The sequence below is a fragment of the Astatotilapia calliptera genome, chromosome 18 (genome assembly GCF_900246225.1).
Source record: "Astatotilapia calliptera chromosome 18, fAstCal1.2, whole genome shotgun sequence".
Classification (NCBI taxonomy): Eukaryota; Metazoa; Chordata; class Actinopteri; order Cichliformes; family Cichlidae; genus Astatotilapia; species Astatotilapia calliptera.
This window is the reverse complement of record NC_039319.1, coordinates 2,453,361-2,466,551: the sequence shown is the minus strand read 5'-3', so window position 1 is coordinate 2,466,551 and position 13,191 is coordinate 2,453,361. Positions and strand designations below refer to the sequence as shown.

The window sequence follows — 13,191 nt, the reverse complement described above, 5'->3', positions numbered from 1 at the left end:
GGACTTTTACATAATGATGTTATATTCAGTCCTGTAGAAAGTTATATTGTATCAGAGAAAATCTCACGCCCGCTTTATGCAGCTGACTACATTCATGTTTAAAACAGAAGCTGTGCAGGTCTGAGATCAGCAACTTTCTGAAACACCAAACTGAGTTAATATTTATGCTCCTATATAGTGACACAGTTACATGGATGATTAATCCCTTTGACTTCTTGTCTTTAACTTTATCAATCAAACAGCTGCAGCTTCCACTGACAAAGAGAGAACATGTAGGAAAAGACAAAGTCTTATATACTAACATTACATGTAACTTTGTGAACAAGACCTCATTAAGAATAAATCAGACTGATCTTTAACCTGAATATTTCAAACAAATTCAGTAGAGTAAAATCTATAAATAAATATACAGTCTGTGCTAAAAAAGTCTTCAAAGGAAAAATTAAATATAAACTCTGACTTCAGCTCCAAACTGTTCCGTTAGCTCAGCCCTTAGCCCACTGTGCAGCTCAGCCAGCTCCCCATTGTTCAGCTCAGTCATCTGTTCCGTCACCCACTCAGCCTTCTGTTCAGCTGGTGGTCTCTGCACCTACTGGTCATGCCACGTCAGCTGGTGGTTCCAGAGAACCACACCAGCCTCATGCCTCGTCCGCTGGAGGGTCCGAGGGGCCCGTCCAGCCTCACGCCTCGTCAGCTGGAGGGTCCGAGGGGCCCGTTCAGCCTCCTGTCTCCGCTGGAGGGTCCGAGGGGCCCGTTCAACCTCCTGTCTCCGCTGGAGGGTCCGAGGGGCCCGTTCAGCCTCACGCCGCATCAGCTGGAGGGCCCGAGGAGCCTGTCCAGCCGCCACCTGCGACCGCCTCGTCGTCGCCTGGTCCGGCTGCATCCGAGTCTTCGTCGTCGCCTGGTCCGGCTGCATCCGAGTCTTCGTCGTCGCCTGGTCCAGCCTCTGCCTGTGCTTCTGCTACGCCTGGGCCAGCCTCTGCCTCTGCTTCAGCGTCGCCTGGTCCTGCCTCTGCTTCAGCGTCACCTGGTCCTGTGCCCTCCAAGCCTCAGCCGGTACGCCTGACACTTGAGCGCCGCCGCTGCCTTCCGCGCGGCCAGCCCCCGGATCGCCATCGCCTGAGTCGCCGCCGTCGCCTTCCGCACGGCCGGCCCCCTGATCGCCATCGCCTGAGTCGCCGCCGTCGCCGCCGTCGCCTTCCGCACGGCCGGCCCCCTGATCGCCATCGCCTGAGTCGCCGCTGTCGCCTTCCGCACGGCCGACCCCCTGAACTGTTTCCACGCCGTCGCCTTCCGCACGGCCGGCCCCCTGAACTGTTTCCACCCCGTCGCCTTCCGCACGGCCGGCCCCCTGACCTGTTTCCACGTCACCGCCGTCGAGGTTGGCCCCCTGATCGCCATCGCCTGAGTCGCCGCCATCGCCTTCCGCACGGCCGGCCCCCTGAACTGTTTCCACGCCGTCGCCTTCCGCACAGCCCGCCCCCTGAACTGTTTCCACCCCGTCGCCTTCCGCACGGCCGGCCCCCTGACCTGTTTCCACGTCACCGCCGTCGAGGTTGGCCCCCTGATCGCCATCGCCTGAGTCGCCGCCGTCGCCTTCCGCACGGCCGGCCCCCTGATCGCCATCGCCTGAGTCGCCGCTGTCGCCTTCCACACGGCCGGCCCCCTGAACTGTTTCCACCCCGTCTCCTTCCGCACGGCCGGCCCCCTGACCTGTTTCCACGTCACCGCCGTCGAGGTCGGCCCCCTGAACCGTTTCCGTGTCGCCGCCGTTGCCGTCCGCACGGACGGCCCCCTGATCAAATGAACTATGGACTTCTGGACCGTCACCCTCCGGGTCGGCCCCCTGAGGAGTTGTGAACTGTTCCCTGCGCTCCTGTGTTTTTGATGGACATTGTGTTTTTGTGGCTTTGTTTCTGGCCCTCCGTCCTGGACCCCCGCCGCCCGCCCTGGGTGGGTTGTTTTTGGTTTTGTTTTGTTTTTCCTGGTTTTGGGCGTCTGGAATCCGCCCTTGAAGGGGGGGCTCTGTCACGATCCTGGGTCTTAGGACCCAGTGTTTTGAGTTTTAGTTCATTTTGATGTTTATAGTATGTTTAGCTCATTAGGCCTCCTATGTTGATTTGCTTATTAGTTCCCCCTTGTGTTTCAACCCATGTTAAGTCTCCCCTGCCCTTCATGTCTCTCTGTGCCCCCTCTGTTCTGTTTATGGTGTGTCTTTGCATGTTTGAGTTTCTTGTTTTCTGTCACCCTGCATTGTGCATTATGTTCTCATGGTTGGTCTTTTGTTACTCCCTCTAGTCTAGTCTCTTGTGTTCAAAGCTGAGTATTTCCCTCTGTGTATTTTGGTTCTTAGACCTCTGCCTTATGGTTTGTCTCTGTTTCTTAGTTGCTGTCTCCACTGTGTCTAGTTCGCGTCTCTGTGTGATACTTCCTGTTTTACTCTGAAGGTCCATGCCTCATGTGAGTGTTTCTAGTTTTGCGTCTCTGTCTCGTCCAGTCCTGATTTCTCCCAGCTGTGCCCTCCTTCTGTGTCTCATTCCCTCGTTATCCCTCTGTGTATTTAAGCCCTGTGTTTCTCTTTGTCAGTGTCGTAGTCTCCACCATAGCTGTGTGATTTTTCCCTGTGGCTCCTTGTGCTTTAGTTTTCCCAGTTTAGTTTATTTTGTATTGTTTTTCGTGTCCCACTCCACGCCAGCAATAAAGCTGTGTTTTTTGAGTTTACCTTTTGTCTCTGTGAGTTTGCGTTTGGGTCCTACTTTTGCCTGCACACAGCCGTACTGTGACACAAACGTCTGTAATATGTTCCAGTGCATCAATGTTGGGCTTTGTTATTTTAATGGTGTTTCTTGTATTTTGTGGACATCAGCTGTGTCAGTAACAAACACATCAGAAACTGGAGCTGATGTTACAGTCTGTGAGTGAAGAACACTGTGAGAACATTTTCAGTCCTCAGTGATTCATCTTCAGTTCAAACTGTTTAATCTGCTGTTAATGATTAATGAGGGATTATTGAAGTGCAAGTTTGGTGCTACTGTCCTTACAGATGTGGAGGCAGAAACATGCTGCTGTTTATATTTAATAATCAGTTCTGCACAGGAGCTGAAGGAGAGTCCAGCCTGTCGCTCTTACAGTCTAACACTCATAATAAAAGTACAGTAACGTTAGTCAGAGACTGATCGGTGACTTTTCTGTTTCTCATATAAACGTTTCAGTGCCTCATCTTCAGCTGCAGGTCTGAACATCCTTCAGTTCAGTTCAGTCAGAGTAGCAGAGCTAATGTCAGAACTACAGCACTGACTTTAATCAGCATTCAGGCTCACAGTGATTTCTTTAGTCAGGGTAAATTCACTCATGTGCACTGACGGCTGTCACTGGATTACTTTAATGCTGAAGAAATCTTAAAAAAATGAGGATTCATATAGTTCTGAAGCCTCAGCGCTCCTGTTCCATTACTCTCTTGAACAATATCACCTTTTATGGTTAAAAACAATTATCATCACGAGGAGCACACATCATTCCTAGTTTTCATCCTTCATTGTACAAACTGTGAGCAAATGTAAGAGATGCATATGTTGTTGCCAGAGGGCCACTCAGTAAACATCACATCTGTTCACATCTGGCTGTAGAGCTCCACCCACTGTGGGTTCAGGCTCCACTGTAATAGTTCATGTGATAATATTACAGGTTCTCTGAACAGGCAGGCTGTGGAGTGGACAGGAGAGGAGGATGTGACGGGCTGTCCTTTCACAACGTGACAACAGTGAGTGGCTCGTCTGTCTGATCTGAACTAGTGTCTTATAAAACAGTGAAGGCTGTTGCTGCTATTCTCTGTAAATCTGAAGGGTCTCATAACTATAATACAAACCATCCTTGTGCTACGTTTTTTTTGTTTTTTTCCCTTTTTTTCCTTTTAGTTGTCTAGATGCATGCAGGAGGTCAAAGATCGGTTCCTGAGTAATTCTCTTGTTTTGAATGATAAGAAGACTGAGACTGTGGTGTTCAACAGTAAAATCCCTCGTGCCCAACTCTGTGCTGCCCTGGGTTCCTTTGCTAGCTCTTCCTGTGACTATGTCAGTAACTTGGGTGTACTGCTGGATAGCTCGCTCAAACTCGATAAGCAAGTGTCTGCTGTAGTGAGATCTAGCTTCCACCAACTGTGCCTTATCTCTAAGGCTAGGCATTATGTTCTGCATGAGAACCTGGAGAAGCTTATTCACGCTTTTGTGACCTCCAGGTTGGATTACTGTAACTCCTTGTACTATGGTCTTCCCTCTTCTCTTCTTCTTAGACTGCAAACAGTCCAAAATGCAGCAGCCCGCCTCTTGACTGGTACCAGGAAATTTTGCCATATTACTCCTGTTCTAGCTAGCTTGCATTGGCTGCCCATAAAGTACCGTATTCAATTTAAAATATTACTCCTTACATTCAAAACTATTAATAAATTAGCGCCAAGTTATCCTAGTGAACTTCTCAAACCACATACTCCTGCTAGAACACTCAGATCTGCCACTCAACTACTTCTGACCCGACCCAGATCTCGGCTGAAGTCCCGGGTGACTGTGCGTTTGCTCTGGCTGCCCCGGGACTGTGGAATAACCTTCCTCTCGACCTCCGCGCATCTGATTCCATTGCACTGTTCAATCACGACTAAAAACCCACTTATTCAATCTTGCCTTTCCCTCTAGTTAATACTTCTTTTATGATTTTATATCATGCACTTTTATGCTCATTTAAATTCTTGTTTGCTCTGTACCTGTTGCTTTCCTATGTATCGGTGACAGCTACCTGCTTGCATACTTAGTACTTGCTTTGGTCCTATTTCTATTATCCTCCTCCTATTCTCTATCTTACTTGTTAAGCACCTTGGCATACCCTTGGTTTTTAAGTGTGCTTTATAAATAAAGTTTATTATTATTATATTAATAATATTATCTCTGTGCAGCTAACCTTGGAGGAAACACTGAGGACACCAGAAACACTAGAAGAAATAATAAAATCAAAACAGGAACCAAAACTAAATGAAAACACAAGAATTATAAACTCAGCACATAAACAAACAAACAAAACAAACAGGCTAATGGCCGTCATATCATAAATGTGTGTTCAGTCTCCTGTAAATGAACAGACTCTGTTTTGAAAAGTGCAAATCAGTCCCAGAACAACAGCAAAGGAGCTTCTGAAGATGCTGAAACAAGGACAAGGTATAAGTTTACTTCACAAGGTGGCATGAAGAAGAACACTAATGTGTTCTAAGGTCATCATGAGGAAGTGAACAAATAGACAAAAACTGCAGTTTAAAGAAAGCAAAGTCAAGTTAGTAGAGCGACCATCACATATCTGATCTCAGTTCAGTAAAAATTTATGGAGAGAAGCAAAATTGAACAAAGACTCATAAAAGCTGATCCAGTTCCAGCATTTCTGTCAGGAGGACTGGAACAAAATCCCAGAAACTTCCTGTGATTAAATGACTAAGATTCAATTTGAGGAAATGTGAAGTTATGCGAGTTAAAACTGGTGAACGAGAGTGTTTTACATGGAATCACTCTTTCTGCTGTTAAATCTGTGTGTTTGATCCAGTCAGACTCTGATTCTTCTTCAGCAGCGATGCTGGAAATGAAATTAAGCAGCCAAAGCTGCTCAAATGTGATTGGTCAGAAACACAAACAGAGAGCAGAAATCTCGTCCTGTGATTCCAGATTTGACATATTCAGATACAAAATCAGTTTTTTTCTATCAGAGAGAAAAGAAGGTGACAGAAAGATGAGGCACCGTGACTGATTCATCCTCTATAAACATCCACAGGAAACTGATGGAAATGTGTCCAACAACATCAGCGTCCTAATGAGCCGCTGCTAGAAGGACAAGATCCTGACCTGACATCAGTCCAAGTGTCTGGTTAAATGTACTGAAAGGTGTTAAACAACAAGTGCTGCTGGAAGAGTTTTCATGAAGAGAACATTAACACTGTGAATGAGGGATGGACTTTGACTCAGTTTGACACAATCTGTTTTTCTTTCACTTTGAATAAATGTTTTTGTGGGACTGAGGATACATTTGTTTACATTTGGAAGTTTGATGTCATCTGTTCCTCTTGTTTCTGTCTTAAAACAGGATGAAAAATCTGTTTAAACAGAAATAAATCGAATTGAATTTCTGACAGCAGTAAATAAAAATGGTCCCTGAGCTCAGTATGTTTGTGACTCTGAGATGGAGGTGAAACATGTGAAGCTGGGCTGTGGTTTACTGCTCTCTTCCTGTCACAGACACTGTTTGACATCTGTTCATCTGTTGGTTTTTGTTCAGGCTGCAGGGATCATTTCTCACTGTGGGGAGCATCCTTGTAACAGGAGCAGTAGTAGGTGGCTGAATGATCGAGTTTAATACGTTCTATTCTCAACTCATAGGTGCTATCTTTCTTCTCAGCTGAAAAATCATCTTTTTGTGGATGTTTGTAATAATCAGAATCTACAACACCACTACTCAGATCTATATCAAGAATCACTCTGAATGTTTCTTTTTCTTTCTTCTGGTACCAGAATACATAGCTGCCATCACACTGTTCATTTCCTCCACAGCTGAAGGAGACACTTTCTCCAACTCTCCTGGTCAATGTTAAATCCTCCTGAATCAGCTGTTCTGCTGCCATGGTAACCAGTGCTGTAGAGACACAGACAGATAGATGAAGGTTAGTGTGACAGTGTTTGTTACAGGTTGACTTTGTTGGCTCCTGATTGGCTGGAAACACTCACCTGAACACAGACAGCACAGAGCAGCAGCTGGGAGGAAAAGCATTTTGTGCAGTGGTGTTTCCTCTGGTGAACCTGGGGAGAAGTGGCGCTCTGATGCAGCTGAGGCCAAACAAGGACGAGCTGTGAGATCAGACGAGGGCCACGTGGTTTCTAACAGGTCCTCAAAGCTCCCATCAGCCCCTGCGGCCCACAGATAAGACTGCTGCTGCTGATTGACAGCTCAGCTGAAGCTGCTGTGGTTTCATCGTCTTCATTTCAATCTGACAGCAGATCCAAAAATCTGGGTCACATGATGCACAAACACTCAGAAACATTCATGTTGCTGTGAATTTACTAACACACACTGTTATCTGTGGTTTAACAGCTGTGATGAAAACACTAAATATACAAACTAAATATAACTAAACTATTAATAAAAATACAAATATTAAACATTATTATGCTGTAAAAACATTTAAAAGTAAAGAAAACATTGTAAATAAAATAGATTTAACAATATTTACAATGAAATCTTATTTTTAACAAACACATGTTGTTCTGTTGTGTGTTTAAATATGTGCACACTGTGGTTCTGTTGTGTGTTTAAATATGTGCACACTGTGGTTCTGTTGTGTGTTTAAATATGTGCACACTGTGGTTCTGTTGTGTGTTTAAATATGTGCACACTGTGGTTCTTTCCCACATCTTCTAATGTGTTTTGTTCCAAGTTGGTTTCAGACTGAAGGATTCATTAAAGCCTTTTTAAGAATCATTAAAATGATGATCATCAATTCTAATATCTATAAACAGTAATAAAAACAGGGCTGTGTTTCACGTCAGCTTCATTTATTTGTAGCCATGGTTAGATTTCATCTGCAGCAGGCAGTCATCCACCTTTACACACACATTTACACAACAGTACAAAAGTACTTTTTGATTCCTGAAAGAGAAATAAGACAAATGTTGCCTTTGTATCATCTCTGATATGGAAGGGATCATTTGAAGATGTGAGTGAAGGACACAAATATTTGGATCTGGTGTTGTTCTACATTTTAGGACTAAAAGACAGAAGGAAGAAAGTGAAAGTGACTGTGCGAGGCGTTGAAGTCATGAAGTCAAGTGGAGGCCGCTGACTGCTGTTACTTTCTGCTGTACAGGTTCAACAGGGACTCACAGTCAGCCTGCTAGAACATTTGGATGAAGAGAAAAAGGAGGAAAAAGACTTTGAGGGACAAATCCAATAAGATCAGCATGTTTTGAATGTGGGAATACAACAGTTTCCTCCACCATGACACACACTGGAGCCTCTTTTTGCTCACAGCTTCACTGTTTGTCTCAAAGTTCAGTTTGGAGGCCAAAATTGTTGCAACACATTTGTAAGTTTGCACTAATTTCACTGTGTGACCCTTAATGGATGTAATGAAAGAATCAGTCAGTGAAATATGAAGCTGTGCTGTAAGTTTGGAGGAGAAAAGTGTCTGAGTGACTTTAATGAGGTGAACACATGAATACAGAGCACTGACTGACACGTACACACTCCTTTAATGAGTCGCACACATTTTTGTGACTTCATGAAATGTCAAAAATGACACAACACACAACAAGCTGCGAGCACATTATTGTGTGTTTGCTGTTTGTGTGCTTTGTTTGCTGTTATGATAGCAGGCATACAGCCATGTTCTCAATGTCTCAGCTATCATTGATTATTGCTGCTCTTCCTCTTCTATTAGGCACTTCAACTCAATGAATGACACACAGAAAGATTTCATGACTGTGTTCTTCACAATAAGGAGAATATGTTATCTGCATCTGAATGACTCATGTTGCCTTGTTTCTACTTTGTTTGCATATTTCTGCTTGTTGGAAAGGATTTTCTGAATCATTCAGTAGTTTTTGTAATAATAACGACATTTAGCAAGACTTCAAAATGATTCTCCAACATTTGCTGTTCAGACTTGATCTGTTCTTACGTGTGTGATATCCAGAATGAAAAACTCAGCTCAGGTAATAAAATGGGAGCTGAGCAGACTGCAGGGGCTTCATGGTCTCTCCTTTGATTCCATTAAAGTTCATTTGTCAGCTGTGAGTTGAGGATTTGAGCTGTTTCTCTCACAGGTGAAGAACACAGATCCTTCCTGGAATCATTCTTGAAGCAGAGTTCCTGCTTGTAACTGTCATTGTGTTATTAAAGTGAAAGCCACAGCTAACGGTGTGGAGGCTGCAGAGCAGAAACCCACACAGCCCGTCTGCTGCAGGAGAGCAAGTTTGGATACAGTCAGTTTGTGCTTCACTCACACGGGTTGTTGTTGATCACACAATGAAAGTAGAATCAAACTCTTCATCTTCAAATCTTTATTGTTCACACAAACACAACTACACTGTTTGACATTTGAAAATCAAACAAAAACTTGTGATAAAAATATTCCTGATGGTTTTTGTTACTACAATAAAAGTCACAATAAGCACAAAAAGAATTCTAACTCAGAGCAACAATACATGTAAAGATGTATTTATTTCAGACGATCTTCTAACTGTTGAAGAAAAAGGCAAAATAAGCTCAACACATCATAACTAACATTTGTGATCAAAGTGATGAATGAGATGAATTGATGAGATGTGATGGTGAGAAAAGGCGAGCAGGAAACAGTCAGTCAGCATGTGTGCAGTTGGTGGACGCTCCCTTGTTTGTGAGCATCATCAGCAGAGAGAGTCCACAGCAGTACACCAGACTCTTCACTATCAGCACTGTGTATAGCAGGCAGAGCAGCTTCACCCTGCACTGAGACTGGAAGGACACTGAAGGACAGACAGACACAAAGAGACAGACAGACAGTCGGGTTATTCCTCTCAGATCAAGGAGAAAAAGTCCAAATAGAAACAGTCACAGCTTCTTCTTCAAGTGGATGAATTGATGTAGTGTTTGTGTCCACTTGGGGGCAGAAGAACTCCACAAGCAGCTAACAAACTGATCTCTGACATATTATGGTCTGTCTGCTGTTTGGTGCTGAGCAGCTAGTGTACAGTGGCTTTATCAGAGCTTGTTGGATGAAGATTTGATCAATTAGTGCAACTTTAAGAGCCTAAACTTGTTCCAGCTGCCTCATTGGACATTGGAGCTGTCCATGCAGAGAGGCAGCAGGTGATCTTACAGTCAGCTGGCTGCAGAGCTGGCAGGTCTGCTGGCTCTCTCTCTGGAGGACAGGAGGCTGCTGGAGCTGGAAGCTCTGAAACAGAAAAGGAGTCAAATGTTTGGAGCTGCAGTGAGAAATGTCAGTCCTCTGCTGCTCTGCTCTCTTTGACAGCATCTCCACATGAAGCTGAATCACTGCTGAACACAGTCACCGAGCCTTCATTACCTTGTTGTGTTCGGGCCTCCACTGTGCCCCCCTCGTGCTTCACCCAGCAGCTGTATTTATATGTGTCAGAATGGCTCCCATCAAGCATCCTGATGGCAATGGTGCGTCCCGCCTCTCTGAGCTCCAGCTGCTCTCCCTCAGCAGGGGGCAGCTCCTCCGCTTCTCCGCCGTTCTTCTTCTGTCTTTTCCAGGAGAACTGGACCAGAGGAGGAAACATGGCTGAGGCCACACACAGCAGGGAGCTGTTCCCCTCCAGGTGGGCTCTGGATGCTGCTGGGTACACGCTCACCACGGGCTTCACTACCTGCTCATCTGAAGTTTGACAGCAGCAACAAGCAGCACAGACACACATTCACACAGTCAGCAGCAGCTTCCAGCACTGCACTGCATTCAGTCTGATCCTGGAAACTACATGGACTCTGATCACTAAACTACTCATCAGCACAAAGTTCACTACATACACTGGATTCAGCTTCATATCAAACACAGTCATCACCTCATGTCATCATGGCTCACATGAGGAACACTCAGCATGATTTTAAAACTGAAATAAAATGTATTTCAAATGTATTTCAAATTTCAAAAAATTTATTTTTTATTGTAATTTGGTATATTTATAAAATTTATATATATTTACTATATATATATAAATAAATATATATATGTGTGTGTGTTTGTCGATACTGTTGTTCAAAAAATACATTAATCATTTTTGACATTATTCTGCACTAAACATAACACAACATTTTTTACCATGATTTAATTCCAACAATGAAATTTTAAATTTTTGAATTAATACCATACTTTATTTTCAGATTTCATAATTCTTGGGTTTTATTCTGCAGTAACTGGAACAGCAATACATCTACTGTTTGGTTTTATTATGCGCTTTTCATATGTGTGAATAAATAATTACATTTAAATCCAATGAAGCAGAAACTTGAATGAGGATTTTGTACCTTTTTTTAACATAATATAAAATAATTGTCATACTTTATGTTATAAATTTAAAGTATGTGAAAATATCTATTTATTTCTTCATTCTTTTTAAAAAATCATTTACTGGTAACATTTTTCAAGTTTTTCTTGTGATATTAAATTTAGACTCACACATCAAACAAACCTGACTCAGTAAGAACAATGTCATATTTTAGCCTCATTATTTATATTCCATATTACAAATGTTTTACACGTCCCTGATCAATATCTATGTCAATTTATAGATGAATGTAATTGCAAGAAATCCTCTTTTCATGAAGAAGATAGATCTTTGAAAACTAAATCTAAATTTTCTCTTCAGCATAATTTTTAATTTACAAGTTTGCTGCAACTTATATATTAATATATTTTTAAAAAAATCACAAATAGAATCTTTCTTTGAATATTAAAAACATGTTTACATTTTCATTTATATTTACAAATGTAGTACTGTATTATTTTAACATCAAATATGATCTTGTGTTAAAAACCAGCAGAATCACTGAAAGGATCAAATCCTAAATATTTGTAACATCACTAATATTTGCAGAAATAAAGAATAACTTTAGTTGTTCAGTGAGATTTCAACATGTTTTCAGAGATTACTGAGCTTTTCTTATGTAACAATGGCTGCAGATGAATTCTCTACTAATGATGAAAAACTAACATGTAAAGCCTGAAGCAGCACAAACTGACTTTAAACACATTTTCAGCTTCTACAATAAAACAACTGAAGGAAAATAAATGTTTGTTCTTACCTGTTACATAGAGTTTAGTTCCAGAGACAAAGAATAGGTAGCCGTTTCCTCCCACAGTGAGACAGACTGCTACAAAAACCTGTCTACTGTTGAACGTGTCAGCTGAGGTGAATGAGTCCAAATGAGGAAGCAGGATCATATTTCAGCTCCATGTAGACTTGTGGTCAAGACTGCCTAAACCGAAACAAAGACAAGACCAAGTTGAGACAAAAAAGTCTTTAAACTGCAGTCAGATGCTGCTTTGTTTACGGGTGTCGGCATATTTATGTGTTTTTGCTTTCGTACAGCCCTCCTCACCGCTGTCCACTGTCTCACTCACTGAGAGGACAGATGCACGCTCCACTTGACTGTCGCGTCTCTCACCCTCTGTTTTTCACATAATGATATTATCCTATATCCACGCATGTGATTGGCCACAATATGGAGGTATTCGAGCATAGCTGAGCCAGTGTGTGAGAGCTGGGCAGCGAAAGGAAATTAAGTGAGGAGCGGCTCTCGCTCAATGGGAGTCGACTCTTCTGATTGACTACAAAGCACTCTGTAAGCACGGCTCTTAGACCTGATGCTTTTGCATATGACACATTATCGAACGTTACGTTGTGTGTCATGGATACTGTTGACTCCAGAGGCAGAGCCAGACATGTTATACACCCAGGGCCCTAAAGGGTAGTATGCATGTGGGATGGGGGGGTAGAAATGACTGAAAGATTTATTAGGCTGTGTCTTGAGTTTTGTTCATAAAAGAATGACTTATGTTACATTTTTAGTCCAGGCGAGTAAATAAACGCAACAAGAAGTTTGCCCACTCATTCCCCACCCAAGCAAGAACACCAACAACGATACCTTTTAAAGTGTTAAGCAGCCATTTATTTTCGTCGGCAGTGAGCAATGCCAAAAACAACAAACAAAACTCCCTAGTGGTCCCTACGCTTCCCTACACCAAATGAAAAAGAAGCCAAACAAAAGACAAGTCACTTACCTAGCTTTCTAATGAAAAAACAGGAGAAAACTTGTTCAACAAAAATGGCTTCTCACGCCTACTAGGCTGCGGCAGTGAAGGATATACATCAGGTGAACAAAGCGTGATCGCGACTTGACAACCTATTTACAACTACTTACAAAAATGGACATAACAACGCCAGATATACACGCGAAAACTCTACACTGCACTACAATAAAACAACACACAGGTTCTTGGTCGAGTGGTGGACGTTCGGAGAGAGGGGGCCAGGTGGCTGTCATCGGATAGTTAAAAACCAGAGGTTATTAGTCAATTATCCAATCCGAGGATAGGCCGAGACTCCACCCAGATCCCCAGCAGGCACGCCCAGGTGTCCACCTCCTAAGAGAGAAAAGGAGAAAACAAAAACC

The 13,191-nt window shown here is 43.1% G+C and overlaps 1 protein-coding gene across 1 annotated transcript; it reads right to left on the bottom strand.

The window, feature by feature from the left end:
- Positions 1-9,216: 9,216 nt before the first annotated feature.
- On the bottom strand, positions 9,217-11,974 carry LOC113010334 (uncharacterized). The gene is made up of 4 exons (XM_026149372.1): positions 11,821-11,974; positions 10,085-10,396; positions 9,878-9,952; positions 9,217-9,524 (listed from the first exon to the last, which is right to left on the bottom strand). Exons 1-4 carry the CDS (start codon positions 11,957-11,959, stop codon positions 9,376-9,378), a joined length of 675 nt encoding a protein of 224 aa, XP_026005157.1. The 5' UTR covers positions 11,960-11,974; the 3' UTR covers positions 9,217-9,375.
- Positions 11,975-13,191: the final 1,217 nt, after the last annotated feature.